Raw genomic sequence first — 24,950 nt, forward strand, 5'->3', positions numbered from 1 at the left:
GACCCTCATTTTCTCTCCTTTTAATTAGTTTTAGTTGGGGTAAAGGAAACATAACATAAAAATCACCATCTTAACCATTCTAAGTGTACAGCTCAGTAGTATTAAGTGCGTTCACATTGTTGTGCAACCATCACCACCATCCATCACAAAACTCTTTTCATCTTGCAAAACTGCAACTCTGTACCCATTAAACAACCTCCATTCCCCTTCTCCAACACCTGGCAACCAACATCCTACTTTCTGTCTCCATGAGTTTGACTACCTTATATAGGTAGAATCATACAACATTTCACTTAGCATAATTTCTTCAACATTCATCCTTTTTAAGGCTAAATAATATTCCATTGTATGTATAAACTACATTTTGTTTATCCATTCATCTGTTAATAGACACTTGGTTGCTTCCACCTTTTGGCTATTGTCAATAATGCTGCTGTGAACATGGATGTACAAATATGTTTTTGAGACTCTGCTTTTAATTATTCTGGGTCTATAACCAGAAATGGGATTGCTGGTCATATGGTAATTCCATTTCTAATTTTTTGAGGAACTGTCATACTACCCTCATTTTCTCCTACTTGGATTACTACACCAGCTTCTAATGCACTCTTGCCTCTAATCTCTCTCCTTTCACTGTACAGACTGCTGTCAGAATAAACTAAGGCAAAATGCAGATCCCAATACTACCTCCTCTAAGAACAGGAGGTTTGCTAGGTCCTCAGAGCCCAGCACAGAGCTGGGCGCTAAAAAGACTGCTCAGTAACTGCTGATTGTTTGAGTGAGTGAATGCATGGATGGATGGATCCACGGATGGAAAAGTCGTCCTTACCTTTCATTGTCCTCACGGCCCACTAAATTAACATAAGTTCTTCGGTGGCCTGGAATTCAAGACTCGCCATAATATTCATTTAACAAACATGTATAAAAACCTAAGAGGTCAAAGATATGATGCTAGGCCCAGTGGAAAGTAAAAAGATAGACTGTGTCTCAAAACAATTTCCCAGCTTTACTTCCCCTATTCCCAATATACATTCTCTTAACAATCTAAGTGTTGCCATTTTCAAAACATCTATGTCCACGAGTCACAGATTAGTGGGCCCGAGCCAAGAATTTGGCTGGAAAACTGGGGGAAAGGAGAATTTTCTCTCTAATTATCCTAGCCTCCACAGTAGGTCCACAGGACTCATCTCTGAAGTCTGCCCAGCCCCTAAAGAAATCCGACTGAACTGTCAATGCCTTTGTGAACTGTTTCTGCTCACCGTTCAGCCCCGCTTCCATTTCACATGCGGATACTCTGCTCATGGTTTAACCAGCTCACGTGTCACTTCCTCTTCAAAGCCTTCCCAACCCTGTTTTCTTATGGCACTCTGATTATTCTACTCTTACAGCATTTATCACATTTGCGTTTACAGCATAATTATGTATGTTTCTTATCAGGCCTAAACATGGTGAAGTACCTTGAAAGCAGGTTTATCATCTTGCTAATTTTGGTATCACTCACAGCACACAGACAAGTGCCTTAGACATGTCAGGCATCCAATAAATGTCAAAGTGAATTAGAACTAAGTGAAGAAAGTGTATTTTTATTCATGAAAAAAAAGGCTGACTTGGAAGAAGATTTCACATTTCAGGTACACCTTATATACAAACATAGTCCATAAACATAAATGATAAATTCTCAGTCATTTGACAGAGCTGAGGTCTTTTTTCCCAGGGGAATCCAGGGTGATTTTGTGAAGACGTGCCCACACATCCACAGTGTACTGATAGGGAATAGGGGTTCTGTGATCACACAGACACGGCTGTCAGTCTGGCTCCATCACTTTCCAGACGAATGACCTAAGATGGGCACTTAAGCTCACTAAGCCTCAGTTTCCTCATATAATGGTGGTACTCACCACATGGATTCACTGTGAGAACTAAATGATACAATACGTAGAAAGAATTTAGCATAGAGTCTGACACACAGTAAATGTTCAATAAATGTTAATTTTATTATCTAAAATTGACATTAAACTAAAATGAATAGGGAAAATGTGATTTTGTAATTCCCTTTTCAGTGTGTGTGGTGTTAAAAAACACACATACAAATTAATAAGCTCTTTTTCATCATCGAAATCCCTAAGCCAACTCATTATTATATTTTATTTACATTTTAAATTATAATTAAATTTAAGGATATGTATAGCATATTTATTATGAACCCTACTTGGAACAATAAGAGAAAGATTAAACTTAGAAAAGTTCTTCAAAATGTATGATTTTTATTTGCTTGCTGGGTGACATTTCCCATCAATTAGACTTCTGGAATATTTCCAGATAAGAGTTTGAAGATACTAAGACTTTTGTTCCCAGGAATAGATTTGACTCGCTGCCTAAGTTTCTACTAAAAAAGCATAAAATCAAGATAATGTAGCCTTTTTGGCAGAGAACTGGAAATTCAGGATATGGTTAGATTTATACTATGATTGCAAAGATCAGTGAATAAGTTTTCTATCACTAGTTACAATGCTTTAGTACATTTAATTAGAACATTAAATATTTATGTATTGCCTAATGACTCTCCTTCAGTCAACAGAAGTTACAAATAAACTATATCCAAAAGTAATTGTACTTTAGGACATGTTTCTTGCCTTAAATAAAGCATTTGTACTAAAAATGTTCCTAAATTTCCCTAAATGTTTAAATGTGACATTTTAAACTAATAAAGCACTAAGTTTTCTTTAATAATTAGTTCTATGCAATTTAGTGTAAAACAATCATATAAAACAATAAAATAAATGCAGTAAGTTATGTTAACTGAAAAAAATTTCAAGATCTAGTCAATTGAAAAAAATTCTAGTTAGGAAAAATATTCATTATAATCTACATTCAACACGTGTACTGGTCCCCCAGCAAATATCTAAGAAAGAAATCTGTGGGTCGGAGGCTGTTTTTCTGGAAATTGAGCATTCATTTTTAGAAGAGAAAGTAAGAAAATAAGTCAGAATGGCCCTGTTTCTTCAAGTCCATACAGGGTGCTTCAGATATAAACTGAAATCTGAGCTGAAACCCAGGAAGATGTGATTTTCAAGTCACCAAAAAGTTTTAAAGCCCTGCGAGGTACCCATAATGACGTCATTATCACTGTGACACTGGAGAAGGGAAACAGCACGTCCTGGGAACAGTAATACATTTGCAAATTTACTCATTCATTCATTCATTCTACATATATTGATCAACTGCCCACCCTGGGCCAGATACTGTGGTAAATGTCACAAAGACGACTAGGACGAGATTGGGGCCCTGAAGATATCAGAATCTACTCAGAGGGCAGATACGCAAGATTTCAATTCCATGAGGATAACTGCTAAAAGAGAGACATAGACCAAATTCTATGAAAAAACACAAGTTGCAATATCTACCATGATGAGGACAGAGAAAGTTTTGTGTGCATACACGTGCACACACACAATAAAATTTCAGCCAGGCATTACAGAATAAGTAGGAGTTTTCCAGCTAGGGTATGTATAGATGTGACAGGAAACTGGAAAGATATTCCAGTCAAAAGAACCTCTCATATAAAGGCACGGTGTTGTCAAAGGGGCTGATGGGTCAGAGCATGTGGTGAGAGTTTTGTACAATTGAAGATACAGCTGAGGTGGTAGTTTGGGGTCCAAATAATGAATGGCCTTATAAGGAAGGCTAAACGTTTTTAACTTAGTTTTTTAGAAAAGAAAGAACCAATGGAGGTTTGTGGAAGGTAGTGAGGGAGTCTCATGGTTACATTTCAGAGCAGGGAAACCAGAGGCCAGGCTGCTGAGGGGGATCCCGAGTCCAAGGGGGATTCCGACAGCCTAAACGGCCGTGCAGCGAACTACAGTGGAGAAGGGGCACAGAAACACATCAGTGGTCCCCCCGACCACTTTGGTGGAGCTTTTGCCTTGGAAGGGAAGTTTTTGTGAGGTTATTGACAAAACGAGTGAGGCAGAGGCACTGTATGGAACTGTTGCATTACGAACCCAGGATAGTCTATCTAGCAGGTCGATAAAAATTATTTTCTATTTCTGGCACCACATATCAATTTTTGAAAACAATCACTCCAATGGATGGTTTAGCCACTGAATCACGTTAATGACCTGAAGACCAGATCTGTGTCTTAGGCCTTTCTACATCCCACGGCACCACCAAAATGCTTTGTTTGTGAATCAAGAGTAAGTTCTTTACGTATGAAAGTTATTCACTCAAATTTGACATCAATGTGTAAACATTTGAAGTCCTGGGAACACTTACTCTGCAGTAATCCAAAGTAGCAACATATTCATAAGATCCCAGAGATAACTCTGGTTTCTCATAGTGGTCCAGTCTTCTTCCAATGTGGTCCAGATGTTGGAAATAGAATGGTGGAACTAAGAAAAACAAAACAGGAAAGGAAATCTTTTGTTTTCATAAACACAGACGATTTAATAAGTTCTCAAAATTTATTATAGGAAGAAAGGAGTTAGTTTAAGAAGAAAAGTATTTTAAAGTTGGAATGTAGTATATTCTAAACATCCACTATTTCAAAAACATGTTTTGGAAAGCACGAGCATTTTCTGAAAAATCTTCTTGACTCTTCTACAAGTTATTGATGACAATGAGCATTTATGACTTAGACCATCCTAGAAAAACAGGGATAAACGTACTAGTGTTCTTAAGTTGTCACAACCCAAACTGAATTGTCTCTATTAAATTATCTTTTTAAAAAGAATTCTGACTTTTCTATTTGAATTTTTAATATACCTAACAAAAATAAACATGAGTTATCTGGATTATATTATTAACTACAATATTTATTATGCTTTAATTAAGAGATGTCTTAAACCACGGGGAGTGTGCATGGTAATCTTTTAATGTTTGGGCTTAAGAGTGGAGAGGATGACTGTATTAGGGAAAGACTACCGAGGATCTCTAATTTGATTCAAATGTCTCAGAAGGTTAGTTCTGGCAAAGACCTGGAAGTCATCCAACAGCACAGGCACACTTATGAGTCACATACTGAACACTTGGACAAATATGGCCTGGTATCTCTGTGAAAATGAACTCCTGTTGCCTTGAGATTAACAGGGCTGCTAAACCACTGCCAACACAAGTTATTTAGAAAAAACGAGCAATGCTCTGGTTTTAAGCACTTTGTAAAGAACAACATTACCATTTGTAAAAACCACAGAAGTAATACTTTTTGTTTTTAAACCAACAATTCAGCATTCTTTATTTTTAGTTGTAAAACTGACATGAGGATTACAACAGGACTGTTTTCTTAGGTTGGAGTTTTAAAAAAAATCACTGAGGCTTGATTGTTTTGTGTTCTTTCCATATCATGGCCATTTCCTTTAAAACAAGTTTTATAAGGTTCATATGTGCATCTCTGAATTTGGATAATTCAACATCTTGAAAAGATTACAGAAGTGGAAACTGACAGGCTCAGCTGAGGTAATAAACTTTGAGGGTCTTAAATTGCTACTTTGTTATTAATACATTTAGATGAGATGCAGCCTTGGCTGTCTTAGGATGTGTGTTACAGTAATTGCTGTATCGTATAACCTATAATTCATCACACCCACGCATCTACATGTAATGTGAATTGTTTCCTTTTAAAATTAATTTTATATTCACTAGCATTTAATATTATCTGTCATCTTTTATAAACCAAAATTCAAGTCACATCATAAATTAGGCACTGCCATACGACTCTGTCTCCCTGCATGCCTCTGACCTAACATTCTCCCCACTGGGCAGTCCCTGGACATTTTGCAGGGAAATGAGAGTGGAACCATGGGACCAAGGCTGCTGGCTTCTAACTCCAACAAACCTCTGTCTTCGCTAAATCTAAATGAAGAATGTAGGTGGCAACATAAATCTAAGGGAGTCTGGCTCCCTTGTAGTAACAAATATTTGAGCCCAGTGTGAATAATAATATTGGAATAATAATATTGGAAAGTAAACATGGCAGCCTCCTAGGAGTGGACACCCAAGGGAGCAGACCCTGTTGTGTGGAGACACAAGAAATCTGAGTGGCTTTTCTCTACTGGCAAGTGGCCAGGCCTTTTAAGCTCTGAGCTGACACTTCTGGTGTGAGGCCAGGGAGTCACAGCAAACTGAAGATCCTTGCTGCTCTGCGTGCTGGGTAAATTTCTGATCCCCTCCCTAAGAAAGCTGAGGGCCTGGGTGAAGACACTGAGGAGCTGTTGGTCTTGGTGGAGGACCCCATTCAAACAGTGTGGGAGAAGCCTCTGCCCTCTCATGACTTTTCCCCCCAAAACTAAAGCACAGAGAAGTGAACTGTCACAGGGTTCCTGATCCAGGTCCTAAGGTCAAGTGATAGCCAAGGATTTGTTTGCAGATTTCATCCAGGATGAAAAGTGAAACAAGATCTTCCTTGGAAAGAGAGACAAGGGAGGAGAACTAAGGGAATCTGGTCTCACTGGGACATCTACTTTGCACTCAGTGGAAGCCACAGCTGGTGCACGGAGAGAGACGTTCCAAGAGGCCCACACCACAGTCTTTGAGATGAGCCTAGAAGCCAATGATTCAATTCCACAAGTTATTTTTAGGAAATGACCAAAGGTCTTCATGAGAAAGACTCACGGTGTCAGTCTCTGGCACCCTAAGTTGGGTAAAGCCATGAACTGTGTGTGACAAGGGGGCAGGAAAACAAGGAGGCGAGCAGTGTCCTCCCACCAGAGAACACACACGGGGCCAAGTGGCCATGAAGGCAATGACATGTGCTAAATACTGTGCCAAGCTTGGGTGTCATTAGGGAGCAGCCAGCACCCATGGGAGACAAGGTTCACAGGCAGACAGTCTTCAGATCTGAATACCTACAGGGAAGCATGTCTACAAAGATAAGGAAGAGAGAAAAACCCATAGAAAACTTATGTTCTAATAATCATCACATGGTTCAAAATAAAATCTATAAATGTAAATGAGTGTGGGAATGTTCTTAGCCTGAGTATGTGCTTCATTCAACACCAAAGAATTAAAAATATAGAAGTCAGGCGTGGTAGCTCATGCCTGCAATCCCAGAACTTGGGAGGATTGCTTGAGGCCAAGAGCCTCAAACCAGACTGGGAAACACAGTGAGATTCTGTTTCTACAAAAAACAAATTAGCCTGGCATGGTGCTGCAGAGCATGCACATGCAGTCCCAGCTACTGAGGAGGCTGAGGCAGGAGGACGACGGGAGCCCAGGAGCTCGAGCCTGCAGTGAGCTATAATCATGTCACTGTGCTCCAGCGTGGGTGACAAAGACCCTGTCTCTAAAAAAAATAAAGATAAAAAAATAAAAGTATAGAGACATGTTATAAATTTAATTAATCTGAGAACACTTTTGGCAAGTTTGCAGTTTTTTTCAACATCAGTGCATTTATACTGGAATGAAACTGAAAATATAGTCAATATGGGAAAGCCCTTTGTAATAATATTTCTTCTCCTTAAACAGTCCGACATTTATTCAGAGTGAAAAAATCTGTCCAAGTATTAAAGCCCTTAGTTATACCTGAGCTTTTCCTAAATGTTGATGAGCTCACGTTCAAAAATAACCCTGAGGAACGACAACAGAGGAAAAGCCTCCAGGTTTACTCTCTGTAAACAAGAGGTAAAATCTCATTTGTCTTCAACTGAGGCTTTGTGGAAGGAGGTTAAGAAATAAATTTTTCCTCCTACTTTTGAGTTTTCTTTTGTAGGAAACATCACAACTTCCATGTGCTGCTCATACAGTTATGTAAGCTAAGAGCAGCTTGGATTTTCCAAACGGAACACGTTCTAGTTGATTTCCTTCTAGGAAAATCATAAAGAAGAAGGTACTATATAGAAGAAAAAAAAAATCTGTTTTTTCCTGAGCTAAGAAGTATATTTTATTTAATAAAAATCTTTCACAAACAGCATTTAAAGGCACCACTTACCGTCATTCACACAGTTGCAAAATCCACACTGATACCTCCTTCCTCCCTCGATGAACTGCATAAACGGGCACATGTAGGCCTTGCACCTGTTGCATCGGACCGGCCCGTTCTCTCCATGGTTTACCAAGAAAAGGGGCGTCTATAAGAAGGAAGTAAGATTAAATGAATAGATGGGCATAAGATTTCTAGGTAGTATAATTATAATTTGAAAAGTCTTCTCATGGCACTAAGAAACTCTTAACTTTTAGCATTTGTCTCAAGACTGTAAAGATGCCTTTCTTGATGACACACGAATTTATAGCAACAAGATGTTGTCCACAATACCCAAACAAAAATTAATTTAAATTTGTATCTCATTTACAAACATACATAAATACACGTGTATTTATGTCTACATGTGTATGTATATTTACCAATATGTGTGTGGAGAGAGAAATAATATGTAATGGTGGTAATAATACTTAACTATGCTTATGTTAAAAATGCCCTGGACACCTTGCATCACACATTTTGCTAAGTTTGTTCGTAGATTATAAATAAAGAAGAGAACTGGGTATGCTTTTGAAAGCCCCAGTTTGCATAGCAGTATGCTGTTTAGACAGTTCCCTCAAAGCATACAAGATATTTCTTTCAGAATGCAAGTATCTGAAAAAATATGCAATAATGTTGACTCATTTAGGTACGGCGGTCGATTTGCTCCTTCTGTTACTGTATCAGATGACAAATGTTTCACAGAGCACTCTCAGAGTGGCTGCTTATGCCTTGCCAGAACTGAAAAAATAAACCATCCCACTGCTTCTTCCTCATAAACATGCGTCGAAACCATTAAACATCTTTTACAGTTTTAAAGTAAAAATGCTCAGCATTACAAGTCCTATTAGAAATAGGATTTCTAGGCAGTATAATTATAATTTGAAAAGTCTTCTAATGGCACTCATTAAGAAACTCTTAACTTTTAGCATTTGTCCCAAGACAGTAAAGATGCCTTTCTTGATAACACATGAATTTATGGCAACAAGATGTTGTCTTTGTTTTTCAACTTTTCCGGCTTTTGGAATCAAACCACAAAGATCCTTCTTGTTTTTATAAATCTCCTTAAAGATAACATTTTAAGAAAAGCCTGAGAATTGTAGTTTGGCATGTTAATTAAATTTTTCTTTAACGAAAAAGATGTAAAGCCAACTGCTTTTCCCAGGAGGCCTGAAGAGCAGGAGGCAGGTAGGGTGCAGAGGAGCCGTCAGGCCATTTTCTGTTCCAGCCCTAATTAGAAAACTGAGATCCCTCTTTGTCCCTGACCAGATGTTCAGTGTGAAAACTGATGCCCTGCAGAGGTTTCAGAAATGAGTTGTGAAGTCTCAGAGCAGAAAAAATAGGTTTAGTACAAAACGTAAAGGAATCAGGGAAGAGATTAAAAAAAAAATTCTAAATCATTCCTCACTGCCTCTGCGCTGCCCTCTCCCCAACCTCTTGCCTCAAGGCAGCCAGAAGACGGATTGGATTTTCTTGCTTATGGCCTCTGTGACCCACGGCGTGGGCACAGCTCCGGTGCCCCACTGGTAGGGCCGTGATGGGGATGAGATGAGTAATGTGTGTGCAGCACAGAGCACTGTGCCCGGCACAAAACAGCTGCAACATCATTTCTAACCAGAACGACCTGTCCTCTCTCAAACTGCTCAGCTCAGGACAGAGTTTCATAGAAGAGTTATAGCTGGATAAGCATAAGATAGGTTTGAGTTCCTGAAGGCTAACTTGTCAGTTACTGTAAAATGTTATTATAAAAATGATCGAGAAGATGGAGAATCTGTTTACCTTTTTCAGGAGATTTTGATACAATCTAGTATCGAAATCACAATGCTCTTTTATACAAACCTTTAGTTTGAAACGTATAAAGTGACAAATGCTTATTCTCTTTAGCTGGTAATAAGAAATGATCTGAGGGAACAAGAAGGAAGCAAAAAGATGCAGGTATAAAAAGAGATTCTTAGGACAATGAATGGAGAACTAGAAGTGTAAAGTGAAAGACAACAAAAAAACAAAAATTGTACTGATCAGGTAGCTTCTTCTGGATCAAAAGTCCAATGAGCAGTCATGCCTGTGGTTACGTTCTGCTCTCAGCTGCAACCTCTGAGATCAGGAGATGCTTTCAGGAGTTAAAATAGGGAGAAATTCTACAATTTGCATTCACTTAGCCAAGTTTACTTTTCTCATCCTTTTATTTTCAAAGAGTTCAAAGGCTATAATAAATTCCCTGAGAGACTTTAGAAACAAAACATGATGCAATTATTTGCTACACAAGCCAGAGGTAATGGAAAGAAATTTGACCTTATGATTACTGATATGATTTGCTCAAAGGCAGGCCCAGCCTAAAATTACTGTGAAATTGTCGGCAACTAACACCTAAGCATTCCAGTCCTGGCAGATTCAAACTTGCCGAACTGAAAAATGAACGTCTAGCAATAAACTAGAGTCAAGTCATGACTGTATCTACGCTATTAAATACACTTGCACTTTTTTCCCCCCATTTTTACTCTTTTGGAAGCCAGATGATGAATAGGTAAGTAAGGCATTCAGACAACAGAGGTGACAGTAAAGAATGTTAAAAGCTTTTTAACTGTTTACATTTTATTTTCAGGCAACAGGGCAAGGGTTTCTAAATTACACTGTCTTGTTTCATCTCTCTCAGGCCATGCTGAAAACCATCAGAGATTTCCCTCTGCTCACTCCGGACGTCTGCTTATCTGCCCTGCAGTAGTGCGTATGAGCTCACTCATAGCTAATCTCATTTTTCCTCTGAGCTCAAGCTTAGTGTATATAGCTTTTTCTTCAATCAAATTACTTTCCAAAACATTCCCTAAGCTGTTTTTTCTCCTTACCATTATGTTTACTTCAGAAATACTTGAGGTCTTAAAAATTTTGTCTATAAATGTGCTTAAAAATCTGTGGCTCCTAGTATATCCCTGTCTGCTCTTTCTCTTTTGTTCTTCTCTTAAATGGAAATGGGAAAGGACTGAGAGAATGGCTCTAAAAAGCCCACCTGGCTGTCCTTGTTCTGGCCCTGTGTGGCGTGAGTTAATGCAACATGAAAGCGATAGGGAAGTGAGGAAAGAAGAGGGAGGGGAAAAATCTGCCTCTTTTCCTTGTAGTTTTGGATTAGCATGGGTGTGCCAAATACTGTACTGGCACTAATTTTAATTAAAATGCTTTAACGGAATAAAATGGGTCTCTTTTGTATGTATATAACACCATGATCGATTTTGGACCACAAGCAGGAATATCATTCACTGAGAAATTAGGCTTAGTGCTAAAATGACATCAGGAATTAAAAAACAAAATAACTTTTGGTTATTTTTCCATGTAAAAGAAGTTGACATCAATATGTATCAATACCCTCTCAATAACCACCGGCAAAATTTTTGAAATTTTCTTATTTTAATACATTATCAGTTTTCCAAGTATTCCTGCCATTCTCTCAGGTAAGTCTAACATTTGTGCAGTAGGTACTGGGCATACTGTTTGCCTTTGTGGGCTCACGTGTAGTGAGGTAGAAAGACAGCAAACAAACAAGCACACACAAATGCAATTAAAAGAGCAGGATATGAGAAGAAAGAACACTTGGGACAACATCAACAACGAAAGCTCTTTTTAGCTTAGAAAGGCAATGTTAAATTATTCACAGATTGTATTTCCAAAACAAAAGCAGATGCTCAAAGAAAATGAAGCACAATGTAGAAAGATCTGTCATGAAGAATTTGTGTAAAGTTTATAGGCTATGTATTTTTGTTTTGGCATCTATACTGTTAATAAAAATCTGAATACATAAACCTGGCTATAGATTTTCTGTTTTAGGAAAGTGATGAATTATAGTGATGAATTACAGAAAGCAGATAAATACCAAACCTGGAAAGCCAAAAATACGAAGGTGTTTCTATGATGTATCCAGTAGGTGGCACTGCGCAACTAAAAATTAAAACAAAGCTGTCCATAGTGTATCAGTAGGTAATAAAATACTCTAGCTAATTAGGCTGCATCCATTTCACGTAACTCTAGCAACATTGAACTGAACTTGCTTTTCTTGAAGAAACCTTTGATAATGGTTTAAAAACATTCTGGGTGAAATGAAATGAAATAACATGAAACATTAGGCATAAAATTGTACAGAAAGTACAGACTGTACCAAATTTACTAAGATAACAGCCAAGAAAAACTTATTTTAAAAGTTTCTAATCCTCTGCTGACTGTTCCCTGACCACAGTAGGAAAACAGAGGTGCTGTTGGGATAGGCAGCCGCAAAGTACAGCAGGCAGCAACCTAAAGACGGCCGGGGAGCAAAGGGTACCAGGAGACACAACGCGCCAGCTGCCAGCATCACCCTGCTCTCCATGTGAGCCATCCAGGTGCGAAAGAACAGAGCCACAGCGACGCCTGCTGCACTGCGCACTCGCCAGTCGCTGCAACGAAGAAATGATTTTCCTCTTGGAACATTAAATCACAGGCAATAGGCTGATGGAGGGGGGAGAGGGATTAGCCACACCCCAGACTTCAGGAACTCCCGAATGAGTAATGTTATACTTGCCTATGTCCAGGACACTGCCGTGTGACACTGTCCCCATTTCTCCTTTCTTTTCACATCTGCCCCACTCCCCACTTTCTTTACTTTCTAGCATCAGAGTTCATGTAAGTTCTAATACACACACACATGCACACACACAAACTCACTCTTTGACCAATGACCTCCCCTCTCTTCTAACACTTATTTACTAATTTTGAAAAAAATAACATATTTTCCATCTTCAATGTACACTTCTTCCCCTTTTTCTCTCGTTATTTTCTTCATTAGACGTCTCTAGAAAACCAATCAGTGTCCTGAGACTATACAGTTGTCCCCACAGGAATGATATTCTACTTTATGAAGCGCCTGAAGGAAATACCTCAGCTAAGCAGCTGCTGGTTATAGGAGAGAAATTTTTCCTATAGCAGGACCTAAATCAGATGAGAAGATTTAAAATGAGAAAATCTGCCAAAATGTGACACAGCCCCCCGGCTTGATAAAGGGTCATATTCAATATCAGATTATACTCCCCAGTAAATCACTGTGAATATACACATCTGGCAGCAATGACTTCGAATTGTCAATGCCATTTTGACATGTGGCTACTTCTTGGGACTGGAGTGCTGCTTACTTTTTGCAACTATCTCAAGAGGAGGTCAGTTGGTAATTTGGATTAATTGGGGGATATAAGTAGAAGCATGGAAATGGTATGTGAAAAGATAATCCAGAACCTGTGAGGAACAACTACCCTTTAAAAATGTGAAACATTCAGACTATTAGGCATGCTGGAGGAGGAGCAGAGTCGGGTTCCCAGAGGATTATGTGCAGCAGCTGAAATGAAAGGAGTCTGTATCAACTGTACATAGTGAAGTCATCTCTACGTGAAAGAGAAGTGAGAAGCAGCTTGAACGTGTCTTCTATCTTTAGCTTTACCACATATGACATCCCGTCAGCCTGTGTGGCAGAACAGGCACAGGTCGATAGGCTACTTACTGTATCAATGTTATCAGAGAGAAGTATTGTTTCTTTAGACTTTTAAAAATAAGTGTGAAATAAAACAATATTTCCTGAATGCTTTTCAAAAATCATGTCATGTATCTTCTAAAAAGAAACTTGATAATAGATAGACACTTAGTGCATTGCATTAATTCTAAGAATATATTTGTAGTTTTCAAGAATGTTTTTAGTTGGCTCTTCTTAAGCTAACACTTGGTATTTTTATATTTCCAGAAAATTATCCTCTTGTAAGATTGAGTGTTAGTGGCATTTGAGAAATTATTTTCAATTTTCTTCTTCAACAATGCTACTGCAGAGTCTGTAATTTATTGTTACAGCCATATCTAGAGCTTATATTAGATTTGAGTATCTCTTTAACTTGGAAGTTAGTTCTTGTTTTGGGTTTTTTCTTTCAGCATTGAAAAATCCTGAAATATTTTACTGATTCAGACCTTTCACAATAAATCTAAGATCATAGCTATTATCTGTATGGTGACTTATAGTTTAAAATGCTTGCATTTACAAGATCTCTATTTGATACTGAGGTGCTAACAACCCTGGAACACGGGGAATCCCCACCGCTCGGAAGGAATGGAAGGTCTGTGATAGGAAGTCACTTGTACAATAAATTGCAGAGGTGCAGGTTGAATTCTTACGCATTTATTTCAACTATTTACTTTATTCTATATGTACAAGAAACTGCTAGCAGATTGCTTCTGTAGAAAAGCTTCCAGTTTCAGGGAAAGGCACCATTCTCCATGGTCTACGACTGGAGAGCTCTCCTTGGTAACCATTCTAATCATCTCTTGTCATTTCTCCTGCTCCTTCTCAGTAGGAGCTATTTTATACCTCTGCATCCCTATTTCATCCTCCACCTCCCTAGCCGATAAATTTGCCTCCTTCTTCGCAAAGAAAATAGAAACCTCAGACAGGAACTCTCTTGACGTTCCCTCACTGAGTCACCAGCATCTATCCGACATTTTCCTCTCTCTTGTCCTGTCACAGTGGAAGGGGTCTCCCTCTTCTGACTTCCCAGAGGCCTTGCCCAACCCAGGACCATGTCTAAACCTGGCTCCTCAGAACCCTTTTATCCCCAAGGGAGAGCTGTATTTTGCTAACTACAGGCCACCTGCAGAAGACACACTTCATTGCTACCTGTTCCCGCCTTAGCTCGTGCCCAATGGCACTCACCACACTGTTCTACTTTTCAGAACGACTAAATTCTCAAGTCCGTGATTCTCAGGTCCAACATGTTTACTATTGTGTCCCAAAAAGTACTCAGTCAACGGTTTTTGAGTGAACAAGTGAAATATCTATCAGATACCCACACATACACTGTCATAAGCTCAGGGAAACTTGTGATAGGTTCTAAAGCAAAAGGCACAAGTCAAAGAAGAAACCCCTTCTTGGTAGGCAGTCAAAAGGCTTCACTCAAGGAAGAGCCGGGCAGCTGTGATGAGTTCTATGTCCACTGACTGTCAGAGAGAGGGGGAAGCACTCCAACCAGTGAGAACAGCTTACCACAGGGAGAAAAGCCCAGGGTATGCTGGTGGCTACAGGCTAGTAGTCTAGTCCACCTGGGACAAAGGGACACAAAGAGGAAGGCTGGGGTGAGGTGGTGAGAGCCTCCAAAGCCAGGTAGAGTAAGAGCATCCCAACTTGGCAAGGGTCAGACAGACAGGCAGACACACACACACTCACTCCTATCTCAAATCTGTTGCTACTACATGGTAATAATTCTGACAGAAGACAGTTAAGAGATTTCACCATTCACTAAAATGATGTCTTTGGAAAAATGGTACATTTGGTAGAGGTTTTGAAACCTGCTTATAAATGAGTACATTCTCTCATAGGTTTCACAATTACCATGAGGAGTTTTTAGAATTTTTGTTTGTTTCATCATCTACTATATTTTACTCAAGATTTTTGAATGTGGTGAACCAATTTTTTTTAAATTAAATTTCTGACTAAAAAACTTCATTCCTTAACAGCATGATGTAAGCCTCACGTTCACCATGGATCCCGAGGGCCTAGATTACAGAGTCAATTCTCAATAAATATTTGAGTGGATGAAAAGGAGAGAGGAAGAGAGTGAGGGAGGAAAAAAACGGAAGGAAGGAAAATAGAGAAGTCACCTTTGGGCTTGAGGATATCTGCCAGTTCTTTCATCACGGAAGATCTGGGTGTGATAAACCATAATAAGCTAAGTTCATCCTAAAATATGCACAAATAACTACACCAGGAGACTCTTCTCTTGGAATGGCCAAAATGCCTTTAAGCAAACACAGCTGTGACCCTTCTACCCCAGCCCTGTAATGCCAGGAGGGCTTTTTGGTGGGAAGGTCACATCAAATCCAGCACTGAAGTCTATGAAAGGGCTGCTCCTGGGGAGAGGGCACCCACAGTTTCAAAAGGGAAAATAAATACTGGTGCAGTTAAGAGAGCAACTTAATATCAGTATTCCCAAATGGCAGTCATAGTTCATGACTAAACTATAAATGGTAGGTAATAATCCTTTAACAAAAAATGGTCTGTTTGGATTGGGTTATGCTGACACAGTCCTTCAAGTTATGAGCATATTTGCAAAGATCAGCATTATTTTTCTTGCTAGAACAGATGTTTGAAACTTTTGAGTCAAACGCTCCCTCTCAATGAACTATGGTATTCAAGAATTCTATAGCTGAACAACATTTTCCCACATCTCTTATGATTCTTGACCTATTATAATTTATCTTTTATCTCTATGGGAGAATTATATTTTGTTGTCTAATTACAGGCAACTTGTAGAAGACATACTTAATTGCTCTAACAATGCACAATGTTCTACAGATGATAAAAAATATATTTTGGACTTAAAAACCCTCTGGATCAAGTGTGTTTCTTCAACAGCAGAAAAATTGGCAGCTTTCTGTTCTTCAGAGGAAAGTTGTGAATTACTCTAAAGATGAAGTAGTTAAAAATAATAAGCCTAGAGGCAAACTCCCCTTGTCTACCTGGCAGAATTACAAGTTGGCCAAAGTATTCCCTCCACTTGTCTCACTTCTTTATAAGGCCATGAAAACACTTTCCAGAGATTTCCTCTATGCAAGGGTCTGTACTTAAATAACACCTTCTCAACCAGGCCTACCCTGACCACCCTATTTGATCTGACGCCTGCTCTACCCACTCCCAGGCAACTGTCATCCCCTACTCTGCTCTGCTTTTTCCTTCTTCCATAACATTAGATAATCTTTTTATCAGGTTCATTGTCTTGCTTCTTTCCCTTAGAATGTAAGCAACATGAGGGCAGAGACCTTTGTCGGCTGTGTTCACTGACATATCTCAAGTACCAAGAACAGTGTCTGGCACATATTGGGTGAGCAATAAATATTCATTGAACTGAATGGATGACTATTATTAAACCCTTTTTGAAATAAGGTGGGCTATATAAATTAATAATCCTCCTGGATACTGCTTATAAACTATCACAACAAATAATAATGTATTATGTATTATCCAGATTATGGTATGTAAGACAAATTGCTAAAATCTCAGGATTACATAATTATAAAACTATTTCTGTAAAGAAGCCTAACAGAACTCAAATCAAATTACCATTTCCCTTTTCAGAGTGGACACCTATGGAAGCTATACATTTATCCAAATATTTCTGGGAGTTTTTCTATAAATGCTTCCAGAATGGGAAAAAATGCAGGACTCTAAGAAACATGTAGTCCAATCTGTTATCAACGTAAACACTGGTGATTAACCATCCATGGCGGACAGCCTTGTGTACTGGCTAGGCCACTTCCAGTGATACAGCAAATCATCTCTTGTGAGGTATTATTTTGATTTGGGCAAATAGCCAAAAATCATTTGCATGAGAAAGTTTTTGAAAATAGGGTTTAGAAAAAGTTTGAGAAAAAATTTTAATTAAAAACAATGTGCAACCAGCCAAAAGCATCTAGAGAAATACTTTATATGTTTATTATATATTTTATATATTATATATCAGTAATGAACTGAAATGAGGGGGAAGATGATTTAATTTATCAAATAGATAATAAAAATTGATAAATATGAGGTAATACACATTTTCTTTCCTCTTCCTGCAAGAAAGATGAAATGTAGACAAAATTATGTTTAAAGTATTTATTAATAAAGAATTTCTAAAAACTTTTCAAACTGTAGAGGGCAAGAAAGTATGAGATGTGGTAAAGAGAAAGAAACTGAAATCTCATTCCTAAGATAGAATACGATATACTTCAACTTACAGTTTAAGATTGGGATCTTTGTGGTAGATGAGTTCCAGGATGTCTACCTACACTAGATTTTATAACTATGGCTCTTCTGTTTTACTTGTATTTTGCAGAAATATTGTTCAAAAAAGTTAATGATGGTCATATTTTCTCAAAAAATGAATAACATTTTAAAGATTTCAATCCTTTTTATCCATGCATTGTTCATATATCCTCTCCTTCCTCCTAAGAGGCGCCCGTGTGTGTGTGCGTGTGTGCACACACACATACACACACACACACACACACACACACACACAATGATACTTTCACAAAGCGATATGATGTTGAGAGAAACACTGGAGAGGAAGCAAATAAAAATGAAACATATGAAGAATTTTAGCGTCCAAGAAATTCCTTAAGCAACTGTTACTCCAGTCAGCACAGCTGTTTTTATCTGCTAGCAATACTAAAGGCAGAATGTTGTCGGATCTCAGAAGCTAAGCAGGGTCGGGCCTGGTGTCTACGGCCATACCACCCTAAACACACCCCATCTCGTCTAAAAGCAAGAATAATTTGCAGTGGCTCCCTAAATGGCTACATTTTATAAGAACATATGTGTGGGAAACAACATATTTTCATTGGAAACTCAAGCAAATGGCAGATGCCTGGATAAAGAGATGACTCCTAGACACAGGATCCTGGCCTCGGCTCAGCTTCTAGGTCGTCAGTTCCTTTCTTATCTACTTTGTAATCTTTCAATATCAAACACAGCATTTGGTTGAGCACAGACCTCTATGGTGAAAATCTCATCAAAATACTTGTCCTGAAAATTCTAGTGTACTTCAATATATAATAAACGATATTGTGTGATGAAAATATCACACTTAAATATTATTTAGCAAAAAATGTTCCAGGCATAGTTTTAGTTTCTGGGAATGTACTAGTGAGAAAAAATCAGATGTGGGCTCTACCCTCATAGAACCCAGTTAAAGAAAGACATTAATCAAATACATATACACAAAATTGCAAACTGCAATGCATGGTATGAGGAAAGCGACAGGGAGCACGTGGGTCGGGGAGTTGCCCTGGAAAGTTCTCCTCCGGAAGCAACTAAAAGGACAGGCTAGTGGAGGATGGGTATTGAGAGAAAATTATTCCAGCAAATACCCATGAAGCACCTGAGGAAAAAACAAAGGTTACACACTGTTTGAGAACTTGACCCCTATGAAACTTTCAAATATAAACTTTAAAATATTTGACTTTCTCATACCTGATGACCAGGGGACACATTAGTTGTATACGTCATAAGCCCTTGTATTATCTAAATATCCACAAAATTTGACTCACGTTAGGATCATGATGCAAGATATAGACATTAATAGCATATTTCGTTGACTCTAAAATCCCATCAATTCTAAGAAACACCAAAGCTTTCCACTGAATGTGATACAACGCTAGGAGTCTTTGTCTCTAAGACATACTCCTGTTTTAGAAATGTTAACATGTGAGGAAATGCAGGTCTTAGAATTGATGGAAACGGTGGCAAGAAGGCTCTAAAACGGTTCCTGTCCTGTGGTGGCTTCTCCCTCATCTAGGGCGGCTGGTGTGGGTCCCAGTGGTCCTCCACCCCAGGGCCTTGAAGGTCATAAAATCCACACTTAGATTTGCTGAAAATTAAAGCATGGCTGAATGTTTTCTGTTTTATTTTGTTTCTCCTGAAGCTATTATCCATTTAATAAAAAAATAAAGATTTACATGAATGATTTTGTGATTGAGAAAATAAGCTTGGTGCATTTAGCTTCTAAAATGTAACTTAAAATAGAATTCTAATGATATTTGCCCTGACAAATGTGACTCTCCCTATATGTCTGGTGTGTGCTATAACACAGTTCTAAAAAGGGATAACATCCTATTCTTCAGCTGCCAAACTTTTTCATAGTACTTTCTCATAGCACTATATAAACAGTGACCAAAAACCTTAAGGGATGAGATTCAATTTATACAGCAAAGGTATTTTAAAAGTTACATTTATACAACAAAAGTATTTTAAAAGCTATATTCATGATTCCATTTCTATTTGAGTACATGCATTTTATATTTCTAAGTTTTTATGTTTATACTTTAAAAATACTGCATTAAAGCAGATAAGACTATAATGCTCATCTTAAAAAATAAATTCTGGCTTTTAAAGCTTTCATTTAAAAATAATTTAAGTTATAAGTCTTCTTTAAGTTTTTTACAGGCCATGATATTATGCAGCAATCAGTTTAATTTCAGAGCATACTTATCACTAAACTAGCTACATTTGGGATATATGTAAAAGTGCATAGTCTCACAATCTTCACATGAATACTATACTCCAGACTTATCATACTAAAAGTATAATACAAATGAAATCGTTTTCAGTTGGGCTGTGCCATTCGTTCACATAAATTTCTAGTAACATATAAGATTTCATAAACGAATGGTAATTCATGTTGAATGCCACATAATCACTGGAAAAGTAACACAGACCCTATCAGCCCTCTATATTTATAGGATATTCTCCCTTTTGGAAATGGAGACCCAAGGTCACAACACAAGGCACAGTGGAGATCTGGAATCACCTCCCGGTTCCGAATCCAGTGTTTCGCCATTTAGTTACTATTAATATCTATTGTGCTTTGAAGAAAGTAGTCAATTTTTATTGGTTTCTAAAAATGTCTTGATCAAAAATTCTTCCTAATTGTCTTACTGTCTATCTTTTATAATGAAACAGAACCACTCTTATTAAAAAAAAGAGAACAAACTGTCGTTTCGAGCAGTGTTGATAAACTTGTAAAAAACACATCAAACATCTCTCAAATGATTTTTTCTTTACCCACAGAGTTTGTTGAAGAGGTAAATAGGGTTAGAAGTGAAGTTTGTAGTAATTTAAAAGTATGAAAATACCCAAAGTAGGATAAAAACTTTTACTTCATTGGCAACATGTTTATCAATAGACCTAACTGCTACCAAGGAGCAATGAGACAGTGTGCTAAAAATAGTAATTTAGAGGCCTAAAATACCTAGAAATCAACCACCATTCTGTGGTTTGGTTTATTTTTGTCTTTTAAACGTCTATCCAACCCTGAGAAGAGTCCATTTATTCAACTAAGACCTCTACTATATGCCCTGCCCACTGCTGAAATCTGGATAGAGTCCATCTTCAAGGAGTACTAAGCAGTAGCTTGAAGTCAAAAGACTTTAAGAAATCTAAAATAGACAATTCAAAATAACTCATGAGCTTGCAGGAGGGGCAAGAGGCCCATTGCTGAAACTATAGCTAGCTTGGAAAAAGAAATTCTGTTTAACAAGCTCATGTGCAGCCAGATGGAGTTAAAAGAACTTGGAATTTGGAATCCTGAGTTCCAGCAGTAACATGCATTTGCTACACAATGTTAATAGCCCCAGAACCCTAGAGCTGCATCGTCTCTAGCAGTGGGATAGCACCTACTTTACAAGCTGCTGTCTTCCCAAAAGGAGGGCGACACACAGCCATCATGACATGAATGGCTACAGTGAAGAAGAATTTTTTCTTTGATGTTTTAAACAGCAGTAGAAATTCTGCCAACACTATGTCAACTTATACAAGCAAGATTGGCTGAAAAGTCAAATGCGTGACCAGCAATTCCTTTTGCAAGTGATAGATGTGACGTCTATCCCTGACAGAATGTATTGGCGTTGGGATTATTCTCCGACAGTGTTTTCCTTTTTGTTAACCTCATTTATCAGCTGACATCCATTCCTTTCTTTTCTCCCCAATGTTACCTTCTCCACATCTACTGAACCTATCAGAATATGAACAATTATTAAGAGGAGACAGAATTTAAACAGTATTTAATAATAGGACAAATGTTCTTACTTATTTATTAAGTTATGACTCACGTAAAACTTTCCCTGAAACTATGTTCCATATAAACAATAAGATTATCCCCCCATCAAAGCCTTTTTCACATTGTACAAAAACTCGCTGCATACTTGAAAATTTTCTATATGGTCTAATGCAGAGTAACTGGTCTTGTTTTTCTCCAAATCCCTAAAGTCTAGCTCAGATCTTAGCACAGAGTAAGTAGTGGACTAAAAATCCACTGAAATTTAAAGTCTTGGATAAAAGTTTATCCTTGCTAATTCAATAAGGAAATGACTTTGACTATTATATCCATTTATAATCTAAAAATATACATAGATATTCCTGAGACTAGTCACAGATGGAGTAAAATCTTCTACCATCTGGTTTATAGGTGAAATTATTTAATTGCATGTATAATTAGATGTATGTATTTGTCCAAAATGTAAATATTTCTTATTTTAGCGAAAGAAAATCCAAAATTAAACAAGTTACAATCTTCAATCCTTTTGCACTGGACTTCTATACTATTTCTACTTCAGTTCTTGAAATACAGTATCAACATCGAAAAACAGTTTACTAAACAAAAGAGCTTACAACATAATCTATTACTTTTGCTAAATAAATAGCTCATAGTTAATTGTATTGAATGTAGGGATGGGTTTCATGTAAAATACACGAAAAAAATTAAAATTTATGGTAAGACATATGAAATGTTAAACAATGACGACACAGATATCCTCTTGGAGATAGCATACGTCTCCAAAGCAAATGCTCACAGGGAACATTCTCTGATCAAACTACTTGGGTTAGGTTTATTTTTATAGGCTGTTGCTAACACAATAGCATGCTTAAAAAGGTTGGAACCTGTCAAACAATGGAACCAACTTTAAAAAAAACCTACTAAATAAATTCTTTTGGTAGATGCCAAAGCAGGATCTCTTTAAGGAAAGATTTTTTAATTGCAGTATTGATGGCAATATTAGTCAGATACTCAATAAAAATCCTAAGATTTTATTAACCTAAAAAAAAATAAGTCATCTATGACAGAGGAAAATAATTTAAATGCTTTTCATATGCAGAATAACAGTATTCATGTAATCCATTCATCTTTAAGAAAGATACTTTAAAACTTGTTATTTCCTTGATTATACATTATAAATATCTAAAATAAGCATGTCCCTCACTTTCTATTATTACTCAACTCTAATTGTTTCATTTTGGTTTTTGGCTCCAGCAGTTAAATAAATGACAGTGCCATTTATTGGTATGTGGAAGAATGAACAGGTTTAGAGTGTGGAGATAAAAAATTCACTTTTAAACATGTTGAGTTTGAGGTTTCTATGAGATACCCGAGGAGAGAGTTCAGAGACGTATTTGCATATGTGAACACGCTAAAGATGCAGAAATGAATGAATGAATGAGAGAGAACAACAACACAGTGGCTTAGAGTTAAAGACTCCAGTGCCAGACTGCCTGGGCTGGAATCCCAGCTCTGCCATTTAGTAGCTGTTGACCTCAGCAAGTTCTCTAACTCTGTGCCTCAGTTTCCTTATATCTGAAATGAAGATAACAAATAGGTTGATGTCAGGATTAAGTAAATGACCAAGTATTTTAACAACTTCTAAGTGGGCTCATTAAGTCATTAATTTTGACTATTATTATTCTCGTCAGTAGTAGCAGCCGCTGTTACAGGTAATATTTAGTCTTTGGAGGGGATAGGGGGTCTAAAGAGAGGAGAGAAGATCCCGGGTCCCAGCCTAGACTAACCCCAAAATTAGAGATCAGGAAAACAAAGGAAACTAAAATGTTCACCACCTGTAAGGTAGAAAAAAATACACCAGGAAGGTGTTATGGAAGCCACAAGAGGAGAATCTGTCAGGAAGGCCCAAATACTTGGTAGCACTTGACTCCCATCCAGCTAGTTGGTGGAGTGTAGCAGCAATGGGTTTTCCTAATGACAGTGGCTCTTCAAGTACAGGTCCAGGTACATGCCAAAAGAGGAAGACATTTTTTGAGCGTATACCCCTGAGGAACCTCTTCCTGGTGTTTTAGCATCCCTCTCACAGTCATTCATTCATTCATTCATTCATTCAAGATGGGGTCTCACTATGTTGCCTAGGTTGGTCTCAAACTCCTGGCCTCAAGCGATCCTCCCACCTCAGCTTCCCAAAGTGCTAGGATTACAGGTGTGAACTATCACACTCAGCTTCACAGTCCTTATTTTTTTTAACCTCTAAGTATATTTCAACAAAGTAAAAGTACTTCTTTAAATAGAGAATGTCTTCATTCAAACTAGGAGACGCTGTCAAAACGACAGCAGTTCTTCTTAAATATAGAATATTCAGAGTAATTCTCTCTTGAAGGTCTAAGGAAAAAGAAAAGGCTTTTTGTAGAGAGAGGCTGAATAGAGAAATAGTACTGTCAAAATACATTTACATGGTCTGTAGGCCGAGTCTCTAGCAACATTAAAACAATAGAGTGTGTTATTTTTACAAGTCAGATTTCGAAAATAAACTGCCACTCTAACCTCATCTGCTTATTACTTTGGAAAGCACAGAGATGAAAATGCAGCACAAGTCTTCACTAGGAAAAAGATCTCATGTTGGTAGAGGGGTACTATTTGGTTAAAACAAACAACTTTGGAAAATTGAAACCATATCCATATACACATAGGAAATGTGTATGTGCATTTTTGGGGAGGCTGGGACTAATGTTTGAAAGATTTTTTCAACCAAAAGATGAAATACCAGGTTTTATTTTCCAAAAAGTTTTACTGAATAATTTCATTGTTAAACTAAATAGTGATAACAAGAGGAAATTTACAGATTTTATAATAGTTTCGAGAGTTCCAGGCATATCTGAGCAAGGTCTGCCTTCTCAAGAGGAGAGGTTTTGACTAACGTATAGCTGAAAACCATGCAAATTCACTGCCACGAACAAGGTGCACCCACAACTGACATTGTTCGGGGGGCATGAAGCCCATATATCCACAATATTAATATACAGTAGAGTTGCTGCCTACAAGATTTTGTTATTTATATATGCTGCATTTATGTTACCTTCTCCCGATCATGAAAACAAAAAAAGATCACTCTAAGAAGGTTCAGACAGCAGAGGAGCGAGTAAGGTAGAGGGTGCACATTCGTAGCAATCCCATCCTTCTGGGAGAAGCTCCGTTAATGGTTCTTCCAGGTACATTTATAGGAACACATTTCCTTGATTTGGGGATTCATAAGTTTCACATTTTTGAAATCTGTGTGCATCTCGAAGTCGATTCCACACATACAGTTGCAATATTTCTCTTATTAATATATTATGCTACCAGCCATTTTAAAGAATGAGGCAGCTATGTAGGTAGTAACATGGATAAATGCCAGACATATTAGCTGAAAA

The 24,950-nt window shown here is 37.7% G+C and overlaps 1 protein-coding gene across 3 annotated transcripts in view; it reads right to left on the reverse strand.

Annotated features, from left to right (window-relative positions):
* Positions 1-24,950, reverse strand: part of SEC24D (SEC24 family member D) — an 84,593-nt gene that overhangs the window by 28,548 nt on the left and 31,095 nt on the right. For all 3 annotated transcript variants that reach the window (XM_012645477.1, XM_012645475.1, XM_012645476.1), the window contains 2 exons: positions 7,922-8,060; positions 4,273-4,388 (listed from right to left, as the gene is read on the reverse strand). In XM_012645477.1, the coding sequence (XP_012500931.1) occupies positions 4,273-4,388; positions 7,922-8,060 (255 nt within the window). The remainder of the gene's footprint in view (positions 1-4,272; positions 4,389-7,921; positions 8,061-24,950) is intronic.

Source organism: Propithecus coquereli, unplaced genomic scaffold, assembly GCF_000956105.1.
Source record: "Propithecus coquereli isolate 6110/MARCELLA unplaced genomic scaffold, Pcoq_1.0 Scaffold232, whole genome shotgun sequence".
NCBI lineage: Eukaryota > Metazoa > Chordata > Mammalia > Primates > Indriidae > Propithecus > Propithecus coquereli.